We start from the raw sequence: 18,525 nt of genomic DNA on the forward strand, positions 1-18,525 counted from the left end.
AAAAAACTATTAATTGGAGAAGATTTGAGGTCGATTTGGAATTTTTTTTACGGTTTTTCGTCCTTTTCAGTGATGGTATACAATTTTTAATACACTTTACCCTATATTTCCGGATCCGGAAGTCAGATCCTGATGAAATTTAGGAATTACCTAAGGGACCACATGACCTTTCATTTGAACCTAAGTTTATGAAAATCGGTAGCACCATCAATGAGAAAAGCTAGAAAACATATTTTCATTTTTTTGCACATTTTACCCCATAACTCCGGAACCGGAAGTCAGATCCAAATAATATTCAGGAATTTTGTATGGGACTTCAAGACCATTTATTTGAACCTAAGTTTGTGAAAATCGGTTCATCCATCTCTGAGAAAAGTTAGTGCACTTATTTTCACAATTTTTTGCACATTTTACCCCATAATTCCCGAACCGGAAGTCGGATTCAAATAATATTCAGGAATTTTGTATGGGACCACAAGACCTTTCATTTGAATCTAAGTTTGTGAAAATCGGTTCAGCCATCTCCGAGAAAAGTTAGTGCAAAAAAACGTTACATACACACATACGCACATACACACACACACACACACACACACACACACACACACAGACATTTTGCGTACTCGACGAACTGAGTCGAATGGTATATGACACTCGGCCCTCCGGGCCTCGGTTTAAAAGTCGGTTTTCACAGTGATTGCATAACCTTTCTATATGAGAAAGGCAAAAAGAAAAAAAATATGTAAAAAAAAGAAAAAGAGAAAACCAAAAAATATACTCTAAATCGAAATCATTATCAATAATATACGCTTCTTAAAAATGTTTGATGAATAATTCGTGCATTTTTTTTCAGTTTTTGCCGAACTTCAAAATGCTCTAAAAAGGAAATAAAAAACCTGTATTAATCCACCTAGTGGTGTAATGATGCCTTTCTCATATCAATCAAACTATCATATATAATACTGTAGTATTCTTCAAAATTATTTTTCTTCGATTCTTAAAAGAATAATCGAAATAGATTTGTTTGACCGTCTACTGATAAAAACTATCAATTGGAAAAGATTTGAGGTCGATTTAGAAAACTTTTACGGTTTTTCGATCTTTTCAGTGATGGTATAAAATTTTTAACACACTTTACCCTATATTTCCGGATCCGGAAGTCGGATCCGAATGAAATTCAGGAATTACGTATGGGACCAGAGGACCTTTCATTTGAACCTAAGTTTGTGAAAATCGGTCATCTATGAGAAAAGTTAGAACACATATTTTCATTTTTTTGCACATTTTACCCCATAAAGTTAGCGCAAAAAACGTAACATACACACATACACACACACAAACACACACACATACACACACAGACATTTTGCGTACTCGACGAACTGAGTCGAATGGTATATGACACTCGGCCCTCCGGGCCTCGGTTCAAACGTCGGTTCGGATCCGGATGAACCTTGCATAACCTTTCTATATAAGAAAGGCAAAAAAAAATTTTTTTTCGATTCGTAAAAGAATAACCGAAATCAGTTTTTTTGACCTTCTACTGATAAAAACCATCAAATTGGAAAAGATTTGAGGTCGATTTGGAAATTTTTTTAAGGTTTTTCCCCATTTTCAGTGATGGTGTACAATTTTTAACACACTTTACCCTATATTTCCGGATCCGGAAGTCGGATCCGCATGAAATTCAGGAATAACGTATGGGACCACAGGACCTTTCATTTGAATCTAAGTTTGTGAAAATCGATTCAGCCATCTCTGAGAAAAGTAAGTGCACTTATTTTCACAATTTTTTGCACATTTTACCCCATAATTCCGGAACCGGAAGTCGGATCCAAATAATATTCAGGAATTTTGTATTGGACCACAAGACCTTTCATTTGAATCTAAGTTTGTGAAAATCGGTTCAGCCATCTCCGAGAAAAGTTAGTGCAAAAAAACGTTACATACACACATACGCACATACACACACACACACATACACACACACACACTCACACACACACACACATACACACACACAGACATTTTGCGTACTCGACGAACTGAGTCGAATGGTATATGACACTCGGCCCTCCGGGCCTCGGTTCAAAAGTCGGTTTTCACAGTGATTGCATAACCTTTCTATATGAGAAAGGCAAAAATTGAGATTATGAAAATAAATCATTTGATAATTATTTGCTTTGAACGATTTGATAAGTCTTGTTAAGACGTAGAGCCGTATTGAGTATTTTTTACATATGATCAGTATTTAACGAGGAAAACAGATTTATAATTGATATGCGAATACAATTGTGTGATGAAAACCGCGAAAAAGTTACCGCAGAGACGGAACTCGAACCCGAAACTAGCTCATATTCGGGAAAATCGTTTTGCTAATTAAGCTATCCTGCATGTGAAACATACGAAAAAACGGACTAACTGAGGGCTGAAACACCTGGTGGAGGGGTTGCTATAGAGAAACGACTCCAAATGAACGCCTTAGCGCCCGAACGCCAGCTGAACATGCTCGGTTCTTTTGTTCAATTAGGTGTGTTTTCACATGCAGGATAGTTTAATTGGCAAAACAATTTACCCGATTTTGCCTAGCTACGGGTTCGAGTCCCGTTTCTGCGGTGGGTTCTCGTGGTTTTCGTTATATAGTTGTATTCGCATGTAATTTTTTCAATCTGTTTTCCTAGATGCTTTTGTTTTTAGTTCACTATTTAAAAAAAAATACTTACTGTAAAATGTACTGTATTTTCAAAGTCGATGTACTGTATTTTCTTGATTTTTACGCCAAGTGTACTGTTTTTCGTAAAAAAAATATACGAGCGCTGCGAATAACACAAGTTTTCATTCACCTAGGGATGTAATAATGCTTTATTCATTTTCATGTACTTCTGGAACCGGAATCCGGTATAGTCGAAATCGATTTGCGTGGCTATTTACTAACATGACCTACACAATGGAAGTGATTTTGAGCACAATTTAGAAGTGATTTAGATATTTAAATATAGAGGTGCAAATTAGAAATTAAAAAAAAGGAATCATAGGAAAAAAGTGGTCATATTTTTAACTCTTACAGCTCAATCAATTTCGTTTCAATTGGTAATATTGTTGCAAATAGTGGTTAGACATTTTCACACGCATCGATTCGAATTGATAAAGCCATGTATTTTCAATTAGGAGACAATTGAATTTAATTAATAGCGAGCAGTGTCTATGCTGGCTTACGGTTCATTAACGGAGACGGATGGTTTTGATGCAGTGAGTGACATATCAGTTGGAAAGCATCACTTTGATCAGTTATTCAAATCAAAAGCAAAACGCTCGCTAATGCATCTGTCTAACATGACACGCGCCGGAGGAAGGACCGTGCGTGTCTGATTGAAAATGGGAGTTCAGATAAGCTCCAACAATTATGTGGTTTCAGCTTGAAACTGAAACCTACCCAGTTCCAAATTATCTGAATCTGGATTGAATTGAGCGAATCAAGCGAAGAAGACGCCATTAATAAGATAAATTTAGGAGGACGATTGTAGCGTGATGGGTTAGTTGATCGATGCCTTTCACGCAGCCCGCCTGAGTTAGATTCCCAACCCTCCGCGCGTAGGGTCAGAAAGTTTTTCTGGGCCGAAGAAGCGAATGACCTTAAAGTTGAGACCTGTATAATAAAAAATCGAAATCTCGAACACGTAAGCAATCGACCCCTAATGCTGCAAACACGATTGCATATATTTGGGTTATTGATATAATTTTATCCGATGCAAGTCAGATGAAAATGAACTCTATCAAATGCGATGAATTTCTATCATGATAATATGTTGGGTTCAACGATAACTACACTCTAATAATGATAAAAATACAATCAAGACTGTTTTTTATCTTGACAATTTTAAAACTTGTATAAATATCACCTGACTGAAAAATGATTCTACATCTTATAAGATACACATAAACATAACGTCGTATTTCACACAAATTCATATTCCGGATCTGAAATTTACATGGCTTGAAATCGAATAAAATAAAAATCAAAAGATCGCTGGCAACAGCGTGACTTGAACCAAGAACCATCAGCTCACAAAGCACGTCAGTTAATCGTCTGAACCACAGAAGGCCCACATCTGCTTGATGAATAATTGATACATATAAATCCACTTTGCGGCACTTGGTCAACAAGCAAAATTGCCGCATCTGGAGTGAAAACCAGTAACAAGCATCCCGGAAAAGTTACTGGTTGGTGTGGATTATGGTCCGGTGGTATTATTCGTGAATTACCGGCCGATATAATGGGGAGCTTGTGTCAACCTTGCGCATGGGCCGTCCAAAGCGACTTAAACTCAATTCTTCTGAGTTTTACTTATAATAAGTTATAAAATCACCAGATTTTTGTGCAACCTTAGGGTTTACGAAATATTTGAAGGCTAAGTTTTGTATCGACAATATTCGAATTAAATTCATTTAAAACATTCCTTAGAACAACTGAATTTCAATTTAAGTTCAAAACTCTCATTAATTGGTGCCAATGCTTTCGCTAACCTACATGTTAAATCAACATTCACGTAAACGTTCTGGCGTTTCTGAATCAAACATGGGCAAATTGGTGTTGTTAACAACCCACAAGGTGCGCCAAACATGACAACCAACCAGACGAACCAAGGACACCGTTGAACAGTCACTTTAGGTGCGGGATAAAAAAAATGGCAACGGCCAAACAGGAAGTGTTAATTAAACCTAAGTGGAAAAATTAATTACAAACTTCAACCCAGTTGCCTATGCAAACTGGAGAACTTCTCGGCGCGACCTGTTGTGGAGCATAAATTTTAAGTCCAGTAGCAGCCACGCCGGATTGCGTTAATTAAAAACTGTTCGACAAAAGCGCTACGATCAGAAAAAGCTCAAAGCTTCCCTTCTAATTAAATTATTGTCCAAAGCGTTGGAGCCAAATCGTGCGCTCGCACGGTGGCGGTCTTCCACTCGACTCGATTGTGTGCCCGGGAAACCAGTTTTTGACATCCGACGAAGCCAAGTGTCACGTTCGTCAGCACTACTCGAGAAGAGATCTAACGGTGGTCCTTCCGGGACGGTAATTATTTACTCAGGACAGTGCTTAATTAACAGCTCGTAGGCTTTAGCTAGTGAATTATTTTCGCAGTAATTAAAGGTAGGGACTGGTTTTACACCAACCCCCTGAAGAAGCCGGCGTTGATTATTCTGGGTAGGATGGCCGGGTCTCGGTTACAGAATTAATATTTATAGTTCGAAGAAATTATTTAACCCAATTTCCGAAATAAGTGAACTATCTAGGACGGTAAACAGTTATATTAGAAATGACAATTTCAATTTCCTAATGTACGTTAATGTTTATTTGTAGTAACTAATCTGACAATATGTGTCTTAATGAATTCGAACTAAGATCTAACAATCTATCGCTAGTAATTAATGAAAGTGAATTATCACGAGAGAAAACACGGAATAGGTCCAGTAATATTTGATAAAAACATTGGAGGACAAGTTAAAATCAAAATGCTACAGTAATGTAACTTAAAAACCAAATTCGCGAACCAGAGTAGGAGAGTGTATTTATAATCGCTTGTCACCTTCTTTAATGGGGCCAGTCGCTGGCTGGACATCGTCAGCGATAGACCCCTATGAAGGTTGTATTGATTGTCTGCACTTTCCAACCAGAAGCAGATTGTTACGGAAAATCAAACCGCAATTGTTATTAACGATTTATTAATTTTTAGTTTGACGTAAAGCCGCCATGACTAAGTTCAGTTTTTGCAATGACTGAGCGGAAATATATATTGGAGAAGCCAAGTGAAAGAAAAACTAACAGAAGAAGATGAATTTTTGGAAAAAGATACGCTCAGAGACAGGACTCGAACCTGCGTTCTTATGCATTCCGTGCATACGCGCTACCATTTCGTCACAATAGGTATGAAACGAGAGAACTAGTGTTTGATGGACAGAGAAGATGTTTGGATGTAAGGTATCGGTCGGGTGACGGCCAGGATGTAGACCATGTTCGATGTACGTTGCTACTATGTCTGTTTCGAGTTTTAGAGTGGCTAAAACAAGATCAGAGTGGCGAAATGGTAGCGCGTATGCACGGAATGCATAAGAACGCAGGTTCGAGTTCTGTCTCTGAGCGTATCTTTTTCCAAAAATTCATATTTTTCTGTTAGTTTTTCTTTCACTTGGCTTCTCCAATATATATTTCCGCTCAGTCATTGCAAAAACTGAATTTTTTCAAGTTTTCGAGCATCTGATTTTGTATCTTTATCGAGAAATTTTTTGATTGTTTTAGAATTTTTAAGCAGATTTCTTAAGATTTCGAGCAATATTTTCTCAACCAGTTTTTTATCGTTTTCGTGAAGTTTTCCGAGAAGCTTGTTATCATTTTCGAGCAAATTATTTTTATCGTTTTTTGAGTAGTGTTCTCAACCTTCCGATCAGTTATATATCGATTGCGTGAATTTTTTAATCGTTTTCGAACAGTTTTTCGATTAGTTTTTAAATAGTAATGGAGAAGATTTTCAAGCAAATTCTATCGTTTTGTAGTTGTTTGATTACTATTTTCGAGCATTTTTATTGTCGTTTTCGAGCATTTTTTATCGTTTTCGAGCCGTTTCTCGAACAATTTTCAAAAAATTTTCTGGGCAAACCTGAATCGGCCAGTATTAGCCGAAAATAACGTTTTCGTTCGGCACGTTAGAAAAGACATGGCACTTGGGTACCAATTAAAGAGTGTTTGCAAATAGCATTAACTAAACGTCTGCTTAGCGGTTCAAATTGTTTGCACTAAGCAGTTCAATTTGAACTGCTCTGCACTGACGAGTCTAAGACGAAACGTAAAGAAAAGTAAAAACGGTTATGTGACTTTAGGAGTGTATCGAAAAGTGATTAGCAACATCGATTATTGAATAAGAAAGCGAAAAAAAACATATTTTGACATCAGTTTTCGATATATTGTAGAAAAATTACATTTTTATGCATTTCACTGATTATATTGAAGAAAATCCTAGTTTCTGTGAAACGCTCGCACTTTGGACTTGACATTCTTCATTAAATTCTGCACAGTTACTTTTGTGACTTTCCTGGTAGCAGCTGTCCAGTTTTTTTTGAACTCCTGCATGTTTTGAGACACTGTACCTTCCTTCCGAAAGTGCTGCTTTCATTTGGCCGAAGATCCGGGCAGTTCGGTGGGTTGATGTCCTTTTTCACGAATTGTACATTATTTTTTGACAACCACTGTAGAACGGAGTTGGCGTAGTGGGCTGAAGCCAAATCCGGCCAGAAGAGAGGAGGAGCCTTATGCTTTCTGTACAGTGGCAGCATTCTCTTCTTCAAACATTCTTCTTCATATACCTTGGCGTTAATTGTGCCCTCAGTGAAGAAAATCGACAACCGCAAACCACAGGTACAAATTGCTTGCCAGACGAACACCTTCTGCTCAAACTTTTCCATCACCACCGTGGTGTCTGCGTCGTCCAGGTCCTGGTACACCGATTTCGTATAATACTGCGGTCCGGGCAGCGCTCGAGAGTCTTTCTTGACTTCGTCGTCGATCAGGATGCATCCGTCTTTATTCTGTAGAATCCGGTTAAACAGTTTTCGCGCTCTTGTTTTGGCCTAAACTTGCTGTACCAGGGACTTTTTCGGCACCTTCTGTTTCTTGTACGTTTTCAGGGAGTTCCGAGCTTTGATCCGTTAAATCATCCCGATGCTGGTGTTGAACTGCTTGGCCAAATCTCGCGTCGGCGCCGATGGGTTTTTCCTGATGTACTGAACTACTTTTAAGTCCCGGCCGGGCTGGCTGGGATCCGTTTTACTACCGGATCTGGGCAAATCCTTCATGGAAAGGGTCTTACCAAACTTCTCGATAATATTTTTGACACTGGTGAGGTGCACTTTCACCCGTTTTGAAATTTCGTTGTACTTGACACCACTTTCTGAGCACCAAGTGTGCAGAATTTTCTTTCGCGTCTCCGGATCAATTCATCATTGAAACGATTCATCATTGAAACGATAAACCGTATCGAAACCAATCAATTGCGCAGCTGTTATTGACATGTAAACAAACATATCACCGCAAAACACGCTGCAAAGGTTATGCCATTTCAGAGTAATAACTGTTTGAATGTTGGTAACTACTTATCGATATACTCCTTAAGCACAAATTTAAGATAACCCCTAAATGATTTTTACAAATCTTTCGTACAATTTTTCGAGCCGTTTCGGTTTTGTATATCGTATATCGAGTACTTTCCCATCATTTTTGAAAAGCTTTTCACGCATCTTTTATCGTTTACGAGAAGTTTGTCGAGTTGTTTTCAAATCGTTTTGCAGTAGTTTTTTCAAGCTTTTCGAACTCGATTACATACATTCTTCAGTAGCTTTCGAACAGTTTTTCGAGCAAAATTTCATCGTTTCACAGTTGAATACTTGTTTTCGAGCGTTTTTTTTTAATGTGGAACACATTTTTGTTTTCTATATAAGGGTGCAAACTAGAAACTCAAGAAAAATACACGTAGAAATGTGGTCTGGTTTTGAACAACTACAGCTCAGTCAATTTTGTATCAATTATTAATATAATGTCACCATTTGATTGGAAATATTTCTACGTATTGATTTGAATGTTCATAGCCATGTATTTTGAATTGTAAATCATTGAAATGTAGATTAATTGCTAGCAGTGTCCTATTTTGTCTGCAAAAAATCTCCAGCATGCCGGATTTACCTGCCATAGTCGACGGTTTTGAAGGAGTAAGCGATGTATCAAAGAGAGAGCATCGCTCTGATTGGTCAATCGATGCAAAAGCAAAGCTGTTGGAAGCACGCGAATCTATAAATAGAAGCGAAATTAAAGCTAACGTTTCAGTCCTATTCCTAGCATGCTAGAGGTAGGTTGTTGCTAGACAGCAAGACGTGCCATGAAACGATTTGAAGCTTTAAGGGCTGATGCCAGTTGTTAGCGTAAAACCGTGTCGCTCGCTGTGCGTGTTACATTTCTCTTCATGCTCTCTCGTGAATGTGTAAAATGACTCTCGATGTGGCCGGGGGGCCAAAAAAGTTTTGATATTTTCGGTTACAAGTTTGACTACATCACATAAAATCCAATAAAGCTACTGCTTGTTTGGCAGCCTTTTTGAGCCGATTTTATTTCTCTCTCATGTTTCGTTACGTTATGATGATACAAGAGCAGAAAAAATGGTGCCGCCATAGAAACGTACTTAGCATTACAAAAATAACATTCACTTAATTTTTATCGCGACAACATATATGTTTTTATGCAGTGATCGCATCTTAACTAAATTATCTAGACATTGTCAGGATAGATTTTTGATCCATGCTTTTGAAGGCGAGATATTCAATGAACAAGCTGAAAGACTGCGTTTTCAGCTATGCAACTCTTCGTTCAGAAAAAAGACTTTCCCGACCGCTGAAATCAAACAATCATTCTGAAATTTTCACAGAATAATCTAAACTAAATTTCTAAGAGATTGTCAGTTGGGTTTTTTGATATTCGTCACCGTTTCTGAAAAAATAAGATTTGAAGCGTGAAAATAGCCCTTTAAAACATCCTAAAACACACTGGCCTCAGCCCTTAATTGGTATGTTCTGATCTAGTGTCATGCAAGCTCGGAATTCCATGTTATGTCATTTCCCCATGAGAAATTGACAACTACCCCTGGATAAATTTTGAATGCTAAAGATTAATTTCTAATTTATATTAGATGATCTCGATTGATAATGATGAAATAGTTTATCGCTTCAACCGAAATCGCAGAATGGTAGAGAAACTTAACGCTAAAAAACTGCTTGCATAAAAAACTTGAACACAAGCTTGGCGAAGAGAAGCTTAATTATCGAAATCGCAAGTATGTACAAAGATATAATTGCATGCATTCGGAATAATGGTGTAATTTCGTTGGTTATAAAACAAATGCAAATCAAGACAAATGATGTTTGGTTCGGTTTGATTGAACTTTTTGATTGCAGATCATTAGAAATTTTGGTTGCCTTGTTCCACATCAATGGCTCGAACAACCCCATGGGGCTGATCCTTGTATTTTTTTCTCGAAGATGGCTGGACCTATTATCACAAACTTAAATTGAAATGATAGGTCTTATGGATTCATACAAAATTCCTGAATATCATTTGGATCCGACTTCCGGTTCCGGAATTATGGGGTACAATGTGCAAAAAACTATGAAAATAAGTGCACAAGTTTTTCTCGAAGATTGCTAAACCGATTTTCACAAACTTAAATGCAAATAGCAGCTCCTATACTCTCATACAGAATTCTTGAAATTGTTTTGGATCTGACTATCAGTTTCGGAGTTACGGGGTGTACCGTGAAAAAAAAAAAACAAAATATGTCTAACAATTTTGCTCAGAAACTTTAGACCGATTTTTACAAACTTAGATTCAATTGAATGCTCTTATGATCGCATACAAAACTTCTAAATTTCATGTCGATCCGACTTCCGGTACCGGGATTATAGGGTAAGGTGTGTAAAAACTTTTAAACCCATCAGAAACAGAAAAATGAAAAAAAAAAATCTAAACTGACTCCAAAACTACTCCATTCGATAGTCATTAATAGTAGACGACAAAACAAACTGATTTCGGATATCCTGGTCCCCAGCTTCCGATTCCGGAGACACAGGAAATAGTGATCATATTTTCTCAAATGGATCTCACTCACTTTTCCCAGCGATGGTTTGACCGATTTTCACAAACTTAGCATGTTAAAAAATTTTTACCATCACTTAAAGAGGCGAAACAAAAAACGTAAATAAATTTCTTAACTGGTCTCAAAACTACTTCAATCTAAACTACTTTTGGTATATTGCTTTAATTTACATTACATTTCATCTGCAAAGACTTACAGTTCTTTGATTTTACTCTCGCCCAGCCATTATTTTAAAGCCCGAAACCATCCGTTCGAATGATGAAAAATTTTCCTAGAATTGCTCAACGGCCTTTCTTCATAGTACGAATTAATCTGACGCCAGATGGAAGGTAACAAAGCTAGTAAGAGGTTCCAGGATCCTTAACTTAAAAGAGTAAGCACTTCGCCCATACACGGGAGTTTTGGAGAATCTCCATCTAATATTTAACTCAAAAAGAATGATTAAGGGTTTGCTTGTTGTTCGCGATTTATCATCACTAGCAAGTTGGCATTTCCATTATCTCTACCAAATACGTTGACTATTGACGAAATTTAAGTTTACATCTTAATAATTGTAGAGTCATATTACATCAAACAAGCGAAAATGGCTGCTTGGATTTATATCACGTGTAGTTTTCATTATTTCTGGGAGTATGATATCGGTGGGTTCGTGACTTGTAAGTTAGACTTTAATTATGTTCGTTTTGAAAATGGCTAAATTAATTCTTCGGTTTCAAGTAACGCTTTTAGGTTATTCAATCTAAAACCAACGGAACAGTTTTACCTTGGCTGGTTCTACCCAGTATCAACTAAACTCACCATGAAACATTCCCAAACAATAAACATCCTCAATTATTAGATACCTTTTTTTTCAAAACATGTTACACACGGCTCAACGAACAAAAACGCACCAATCCGGCTTCGCTCCGCCTTTGACATGCTAAGCATGAGTTTTCTTGTATACGGCACATGTTAGAACAATGCCGGTGTAGCCTAATGACGATGTACCGGGAAATCCCTACGGGGACGGCATGACTTCATTTCCTTTTCCAACCGACAACCAAACGGGTCACATACAGGGGCAAAATATGCAACCAAGCGTAAATAAAAACGTTGATGTCGAGCGGATCCTGTCGTTAAATTCTGAGTGACGTGGCTTCGTTGGTTCGTTTCTTCGTCCGGCCATGTCCGACGCTATCAGGGACGCAGGAAACGCAACGGAAAAGGACGTGCGAAACCGCAACGAGAAGAAAATTTCCTCTTATGAAACTTTTCTTTTCTCGTTTTTTTTGTGGTGTTGTTTTTGCCTTCTTTTGTTTCTCTCGCAAAGCTAATGGAATCAGACAACAGCCGCTTCGAAGGGAACAATAAAATTGAGTTTCTCTTTTCTTTTCTACTAAGCTAACCCGGGTGGAAAAGTTCACCGCAATTCCTTAGCACCAACACTCACACATACCGCGATTTCCAGCTCATGTCTAATGGGTTATTCTCTCTATCTTTTATCTTTCAGTTTCCCTCAGTTCAACGATGATGTTGACCACGGAAGAGTCGGCCACGCTTCAGCCCTATTTCGACTTTGATGTGCAGCGAAACATCACCGTAACCGTGGGTCAGACGGGGTTCCTGCACTGCCGAGTGGAGCGGCTCGGCGACAAAGACGTAAGTATTAACACATGAACCGCACCAAAGCGGAAATGGAAGAGCAGTAGGTCGAGTGAGAGGGTGTTGTTTTCCCCGCGCCCTGGTTGATGGGTAACTTTTGCTTATTGTGTTTCACGGAGATTTTCGATTGGTTTGATGGGGCGTTTGTTTCTGTCTGCCCTCAAGATGAAATGATGCCGGTTAGTCTGACAGCCGTAGCAGCAGGCGCGGGCGGTTTGGGGTGGGAAATAGGATCTTTGCCTGGAATAAAATGCTAAACGGGCGTGAATGAGTGTGCGTGCGTGCTTGTGTGGCTGCAAATTCTTTGATCTACCTAATTTTCCCGAGGTTACCAAATCCACTTGAACTCGAATTGACTCGTAAACGATTTTTAACAAAGCGGTAAATGATTTGTCGCTGAAATAGGACAATTATTACCATTAGATGCTTAAGAGAGTTTAATTTTTAAATTAAATATGGGTTATTTTAAACCTCTCAAGACAAATATTTGTCATATCTACTAGCATAAAATCGAATAGACCCTTAATTGAAAATAAAAGCGAAAATTAAACAGCTAATGTATTACAGAGGCTCGTGAAACTTGTAATCTCATCGCACCTGAAAATGGAAAATATCATTATTTAAAATCTTTTTGCCTTTCTCGTATAGAAAGGCTATGCAATCACTGCGAAAAACGATTTTTTTACCGAGGCCCGGAGGGCCGAACGTCATATACCGACTAGACTAGACTCAGCTAGACGAACTGAGTAAATGTCTGTGTGTATGTGTGTATGTATGTGACAAAAATGTGCACTCACTTTTCTCAGAGATGACTCAACTGATTTTAACAAGCTAAGATTCAAACGAAAGGTCTAAAAGTCCCATAGCCTGAATTTCATCCCGATCCGACTTTCGGTTCCGGAGTTACATGGTAATATGTGAAAAATAGAGAAAAAGCGTGCACTCAATTTTCTCTGGAACGTTTCAACCGATTTTTACAAACTAAGATTCAAATGAAAGGTCTTATAGTTTTCTAAACTAATTTATCGGATCCGACTTCCGGTCCCGGAACTTAAGCGTAATAAGTGGAAAATTACCAATTTCATTAGTATTTTTTTACGAACGATGGTCAAAAAACAGGTGCAAATCGCATTAAACTGTCTGATAAATTCTTTTAGTTTAAAGAACTTCTTAGTTTAAGGGCATATAAATGTATTTCGGCACTACTGGTCGTCCTTTTCCTGCTCCGAAAGCACCGGAAGTACTGAAGGAAAACTCTAAACATAGAACTTTCTTCGATTTTTGTGCGATGCTAGAACCGATTTTCACAAATCTTGATTTGAATTAAAGCTCATATTATCTTTAAAGCTACTGTGAAATTTCATCTGGGTCCGACCTCCGGTTCCGCAGTTACAGGGCGATGAGTGTCAAAGTTTTCAAATCGCCATATAGAATGATAATATGTACCACACCGGTAGGTGGTGGAACGGTGGAAGAAGAAAACACAAAACGAACGTGCTTTGTTCTATTTCGTACACGCCATTAAAAAAACGAACCGGTTACGGATGTCTGCTACTAGTGTGTGATATAAGTAAAAGACGGAGCTGTTGATAAAAGTTTTAGCTATTTTATTATAAGTGCGACCGAAAGAATGAAAGAATGTAAAGCCGGTGTTGAATAAATGATATAAAAAACCCTGTTTTTATCCACCTAGTGGTGTAATGATGCCTTTATCATATTATTTATATTTTCAAAAATATCACTAGAAGATTTTTTCAATCTTGAATAAAATAACAAACTTTCTTTGGGTATGAGCTAACATAACCTTTTCAATTTATAAACAGTTATGTCAAATAACTAAGAGTTTTTCGTCGCACGAAATGATTAAACACACTTTACCCTATAGATCTGGAACCGGAAGACGGACCCGAATGAAATTAAACAGCAACCTATGAGACTATAGGATCTTTCATTTGAACCTAAGTTAGTGGAAATCGATCAAATCATCGATGAGAAAATTGAGTGGTCTTGTTTTAGAGTTTTTTACCTATTTTATTCTGGGACCGGAAACTTGGAACCAGTATAATCGAAATCGGTTCGTTTGATTAGTAACTAATATAGCCTACAAATTGTATCAGTTTTGAGCCAAATCTAGAAGAATTTTATCCTTTTATGCATCGTCGCTCTAAGTGACGGTGTGCAAACTTAAACACACTTTACCCTATTAAACCATGATGAAACTCAACAGCAACCTATGGGATTACGAGATTTTTTTATTTTATGAGTGACATTATTTGACACATACTCGCACACATACACGCACAGACACATACATTGCTCAGCTCGATGAACTGTGTCGAATGATACAGGACACTTAGCCCTCTGGGCCAATTTTCACTAGTCAATTTTTCAAGTGATTGCACAAACTTTTTATATGAGAATGGCAATAAGTGTACTTTTATAGAAAAGCATTGATATTATGATTTTAGAATAACACCAACAAGTAGGTTCAAATTGAATAAAAGATTTATCAAATACTTTTTTTCACTTGCAAAATATAGATACGCTATACGAAATTGAACAAAGCACGCTGCGAACGGAGTAAAGCCGTTGGTATTATCTTCTTCCGTACCGCACGTACCAACGCGTGCCAGTCATTTTGAATGACGATTTGAAGTTTCTAAACTCATCGTCCTATAATTTCGTAACCGAAAGTCGGATCGGAATGAAACTACACAGTGTAATTAAAGACACTGAGAGCTTTAATTCGAATCATGATTCGAAAATGAAAATCGGCTTAACCGTTGCTGAGAAATCGAAGTGAGTTCCGTTTTTGAAGATTTTCTTCGCTATTATCGGTGCTTTCGGAAGTGGAAACCGGGGACTAGTAGTCCCATAGCAGTTTTATATATTCACTAACTAACAAGATCTGCAAGCTAGAAGACTTTAGTAGAAAGTTTTATGAAAATGTACACCTTGTTTCGCGATCGCTTCTGAAAAAATACTCATGGAATTGAAAATTTTCACTAATCGCACTGAAATACCGGAACCGGAAGTCGGATTAGGATCAACTTTTCGGAGACTTTTTGAATAATTTTTAGACCTTTCATTTATGTTTTAGTTTGTGGAAATCGGTTTAGAATTTTCCGAAAAAATTGAATGCGCATTTTTAAATAAATTTGCACATATTTCCTTGTAATTCCGGAACTGGAAGTCGGATCCGAATGAAACTCAGGAACTTTGTATGGGACCATAAGACCTTTTATTTGAATCTAAGTTTGTGGAAATTGGTTCAGCTATCTCTGAGAAATCGCAAAAGGCAGACATTTTGTGATCTCGACGAACTGAGTCGAATGGTATATGACACTGATTCTTGAAAGAATAACCGAAATCGTTGGAGAAGATTTTAAGTAGACTTTGAAAATTGTTTTACGGTTTTTCACCCTTTTCGGTGATGGTAAAAAAATTTTAAGACACTTTACTCTATATTTCCGGATCCGGAAGTCGGATTCGGATAAAATTTAAAAGTGGGATCACAGGACCTTTTATTTGAACCTAAGTTTGTGAAAATCGATCGCGCCATCCATGAGAAATGCTAGAAAACATATTTTGATTTTTTTTGGGTCCATTTTACTCCATAACTGCGGAACCAGAAGTCAGATCCAAATGAAATTCGGGAATTTAGTATGGGACCTAAAAAGCTTTCATTTGAATTTAAGAATCGGTCTAGCCATCTTTGAAAAAAGTTGGTGCACTTATTTCCAGAAATTTTGGCACATTTCACCACATAATTCCGGAACCGGAAGTCGGATCCAAATAATATTCATGAATTTTATATGGGACCACAAGGCCTTTCATTCGAATCTAAGTTTGTGAAAATCGGTTCAGCCATCTCCGAGAAAAGTTAGTGCTAAAAAACGTTACACACACACACACACACATACATACATACTCACACAGACATTTTGCGTACTCGACGAACTCGGTTCAAAAGTCGGTTTTCACAGTGATTACATAATCTTTCTATATGAGAATGGCAAAAAATATGCAATAATCCTACTACATGTTTTGTGCTACTGATTCATGCTGTTTAGCTTGACTTACATAAGCAGAAGTAACAGAAAGTTCGTTTCGTTTGGTAAATTTCGTTTAATTGGTTTAAACGAAATAGAGCATGAGATAGTAACTCTAGTTTTACCCTAATTCAAAACTGTTCCAATTGGGAGGTCATATTTGTTGCTGGAAAACGAACCAACTTCGGCTATTCCGGTCATCTGAATTCGGTTTCGGAAGAATTGGAAATAGTAATTGAAAACTGCAAAAAGGATCTCACTCACTTTTCTTAAAGAAAAGTTTAACGCGGAATTCCTAAATTTGTGGTGGATACTACATCCGGTTTTGGAACTACAGGGAAAACAGGATTTGCAGAGTTTCCTATTTCTATTCAATGAACAGTTGTTTTTGCGAATTAATATAGTAATATTTATGATGTTATGAGAAATATGAGAAAGGCATCATTACACCACTAGGTGGATTAAAACAGTTTTTTAATTCAGTTATAAATTTAGAACGGTAAAGCTTTTCAGACTTTTTCCGATCTCGTCGTGCTGAGTTATACCAAGGATGACTTACATCATATCAAAGAACGCTCTCTACAAACTCTTCACACGATTCAATCAGTGCCATCAAAGAGAGACGGATATCATCGCAGCAACAAAAAACCGGCATGGTTCATTTAACATAGAATAGACACCAGTGCGAGAGCGAATTTCTTTAGATGACCTGTCTGAGCATTGTGAGTTAGCACGCTGCTGTGGGGATTCTCTCTGAAGCAACAAACGGTCGCTTATTCTCGTTTCGCGTTCAGATTCTATACAAGCAGTGGATAGATGCGATAGAATCATTCTACTATTACCGCTTATTCTAACTGTGTGCACATAACCTTTGTATAAGTTGTGTTTATGAAAATATCTGTGATTGCTCCACACCAGGGTTTTGAAATATTGTAACCTTGTACATAGGAGAATCATCAAGTCGAATCATCGGTTCGATTTTCTGCGATACTTGTCAACTTGCGATTCTCACTTGGTAAATTCCACACAGCGCCGATCATTGCCAGAGTGTATATATTTAGTTAAGGGCCGTGAAATACACAGAGTAGATATAAGGTGGAGCGAAGAAATGTAGAAAAATTCTCTCATGGCTCATTTATTGAGAGGCAGCGAGTTCTTGTAGCATCATTTAACAGATTCAAAATGTTGTATACAATGTAGGGAAATATCGAGCCGCTTTATGCCAAGCTATCGGCAATTACCAAAACTGTATAACATTATGGGTCTTCGAGGCTCCTTTAGAATGTCGGTTTTCCAGCAATTCTTTATTATTTCCTTCCTATAGAGAAATAGAATATAGAACGCTGATAGATGATTGGACTTGCTATTAATGTATGTCTTTTCATTTTCTCACAACAGTGATCACGCTTTTGTGTAACAAACCTTATTTATGAAATTACTTGACAAAATTTTGGCTATTGAGTGTTGTTGCTAATGTTCTCTGGTATGCGTGGGCCGATCTACAAATGATTTTTTTTTGTTCGAAAGGTGACGTTTATGCGAAGGTTTTAGGCTATAGTACATAAGGAAAATCCTTCGGGAAAGTAGAGAAAAACTAGAAAATTGGTTCGTTTAGAATTTGAAATTTTCCACTCAATGCATGCTAGATCTCCAATGATTGTTTGGCGCGTATCGAGTTATGCAATGCTGCTGCCCGCTGGAGAGCAAAATCTGAATACTAGATTATTAATAAAATCGTTTGGCGCCAAACGAGCTGATTTGTGCAAAAAATTCACTGAGCCTATTTGATTCACGTGTTTCATTATTTGGAATCACATGTTCAATTAAGTAAGGGCGCCAAATGAATAGCATACAGGTTTAGATTTTCCGATATATAAATTTGGTAGATATAATTATTGCTTTCACAATGCACTGAGACAACAGGATCAGCACACCTCAGCTGCCACTTCAAATTAAGACCGTTAACTCAAACACCAAAACTGTTCGGCTCTCTACTTTTTGGAACGATTCCATTCGAATTAGAAGGATGTTTTCTGTTTTTTCGGCTTAATTTTTTCATAAGCATTTCCCGTGCTATACCTTTGAAGGATTTCTTGGACGGGATTTTGTAAATTTTTCTCTAAAATTTCGTCAATTGCTTCAAA

The 18,525-nt window shown here is 37.5% G+C and overlaps 1 protein-coding gene across 3 annotated transcripts in view; it reads left to right on the forward strand.

The window, feature by feature from the left end:
• LOC131436428 (zwei Ig domain protein zig-8) overlaps positions 1-18,525 on the forward strand; it is a 353,158-nt gene that overhangs the window by 209,189 nt on the left and 125,444 nt on the right. For all 3 annotated transcript variants that reach the window (XM_058605148.1, XM_058605149.1, XM_058605150.1), the window contains one exon: positions 12,178-12,326. In XM_058605148.1, the coding sequence (XP_058461131.1) occupies positions 12,178-12,326 (149 nt within the window). The remainder of the gene's footprint in view (positions 1-12,177; positions 12,327-18,525) is intronic.

This window comes from Malaya genurostris, chromosome 3, assembly GCF_030247185.1.
Source record: "Malaya genurostris strain Urasoe2022 chromosome 3, Malgen_1.1, whole genome shotgun sequence".
Lineage (NCBI taxonomy): Eukaryota > Metazoa > Arthropoda > Insecta > Diptera > Culicidae > Malaya > Malaya genurostris.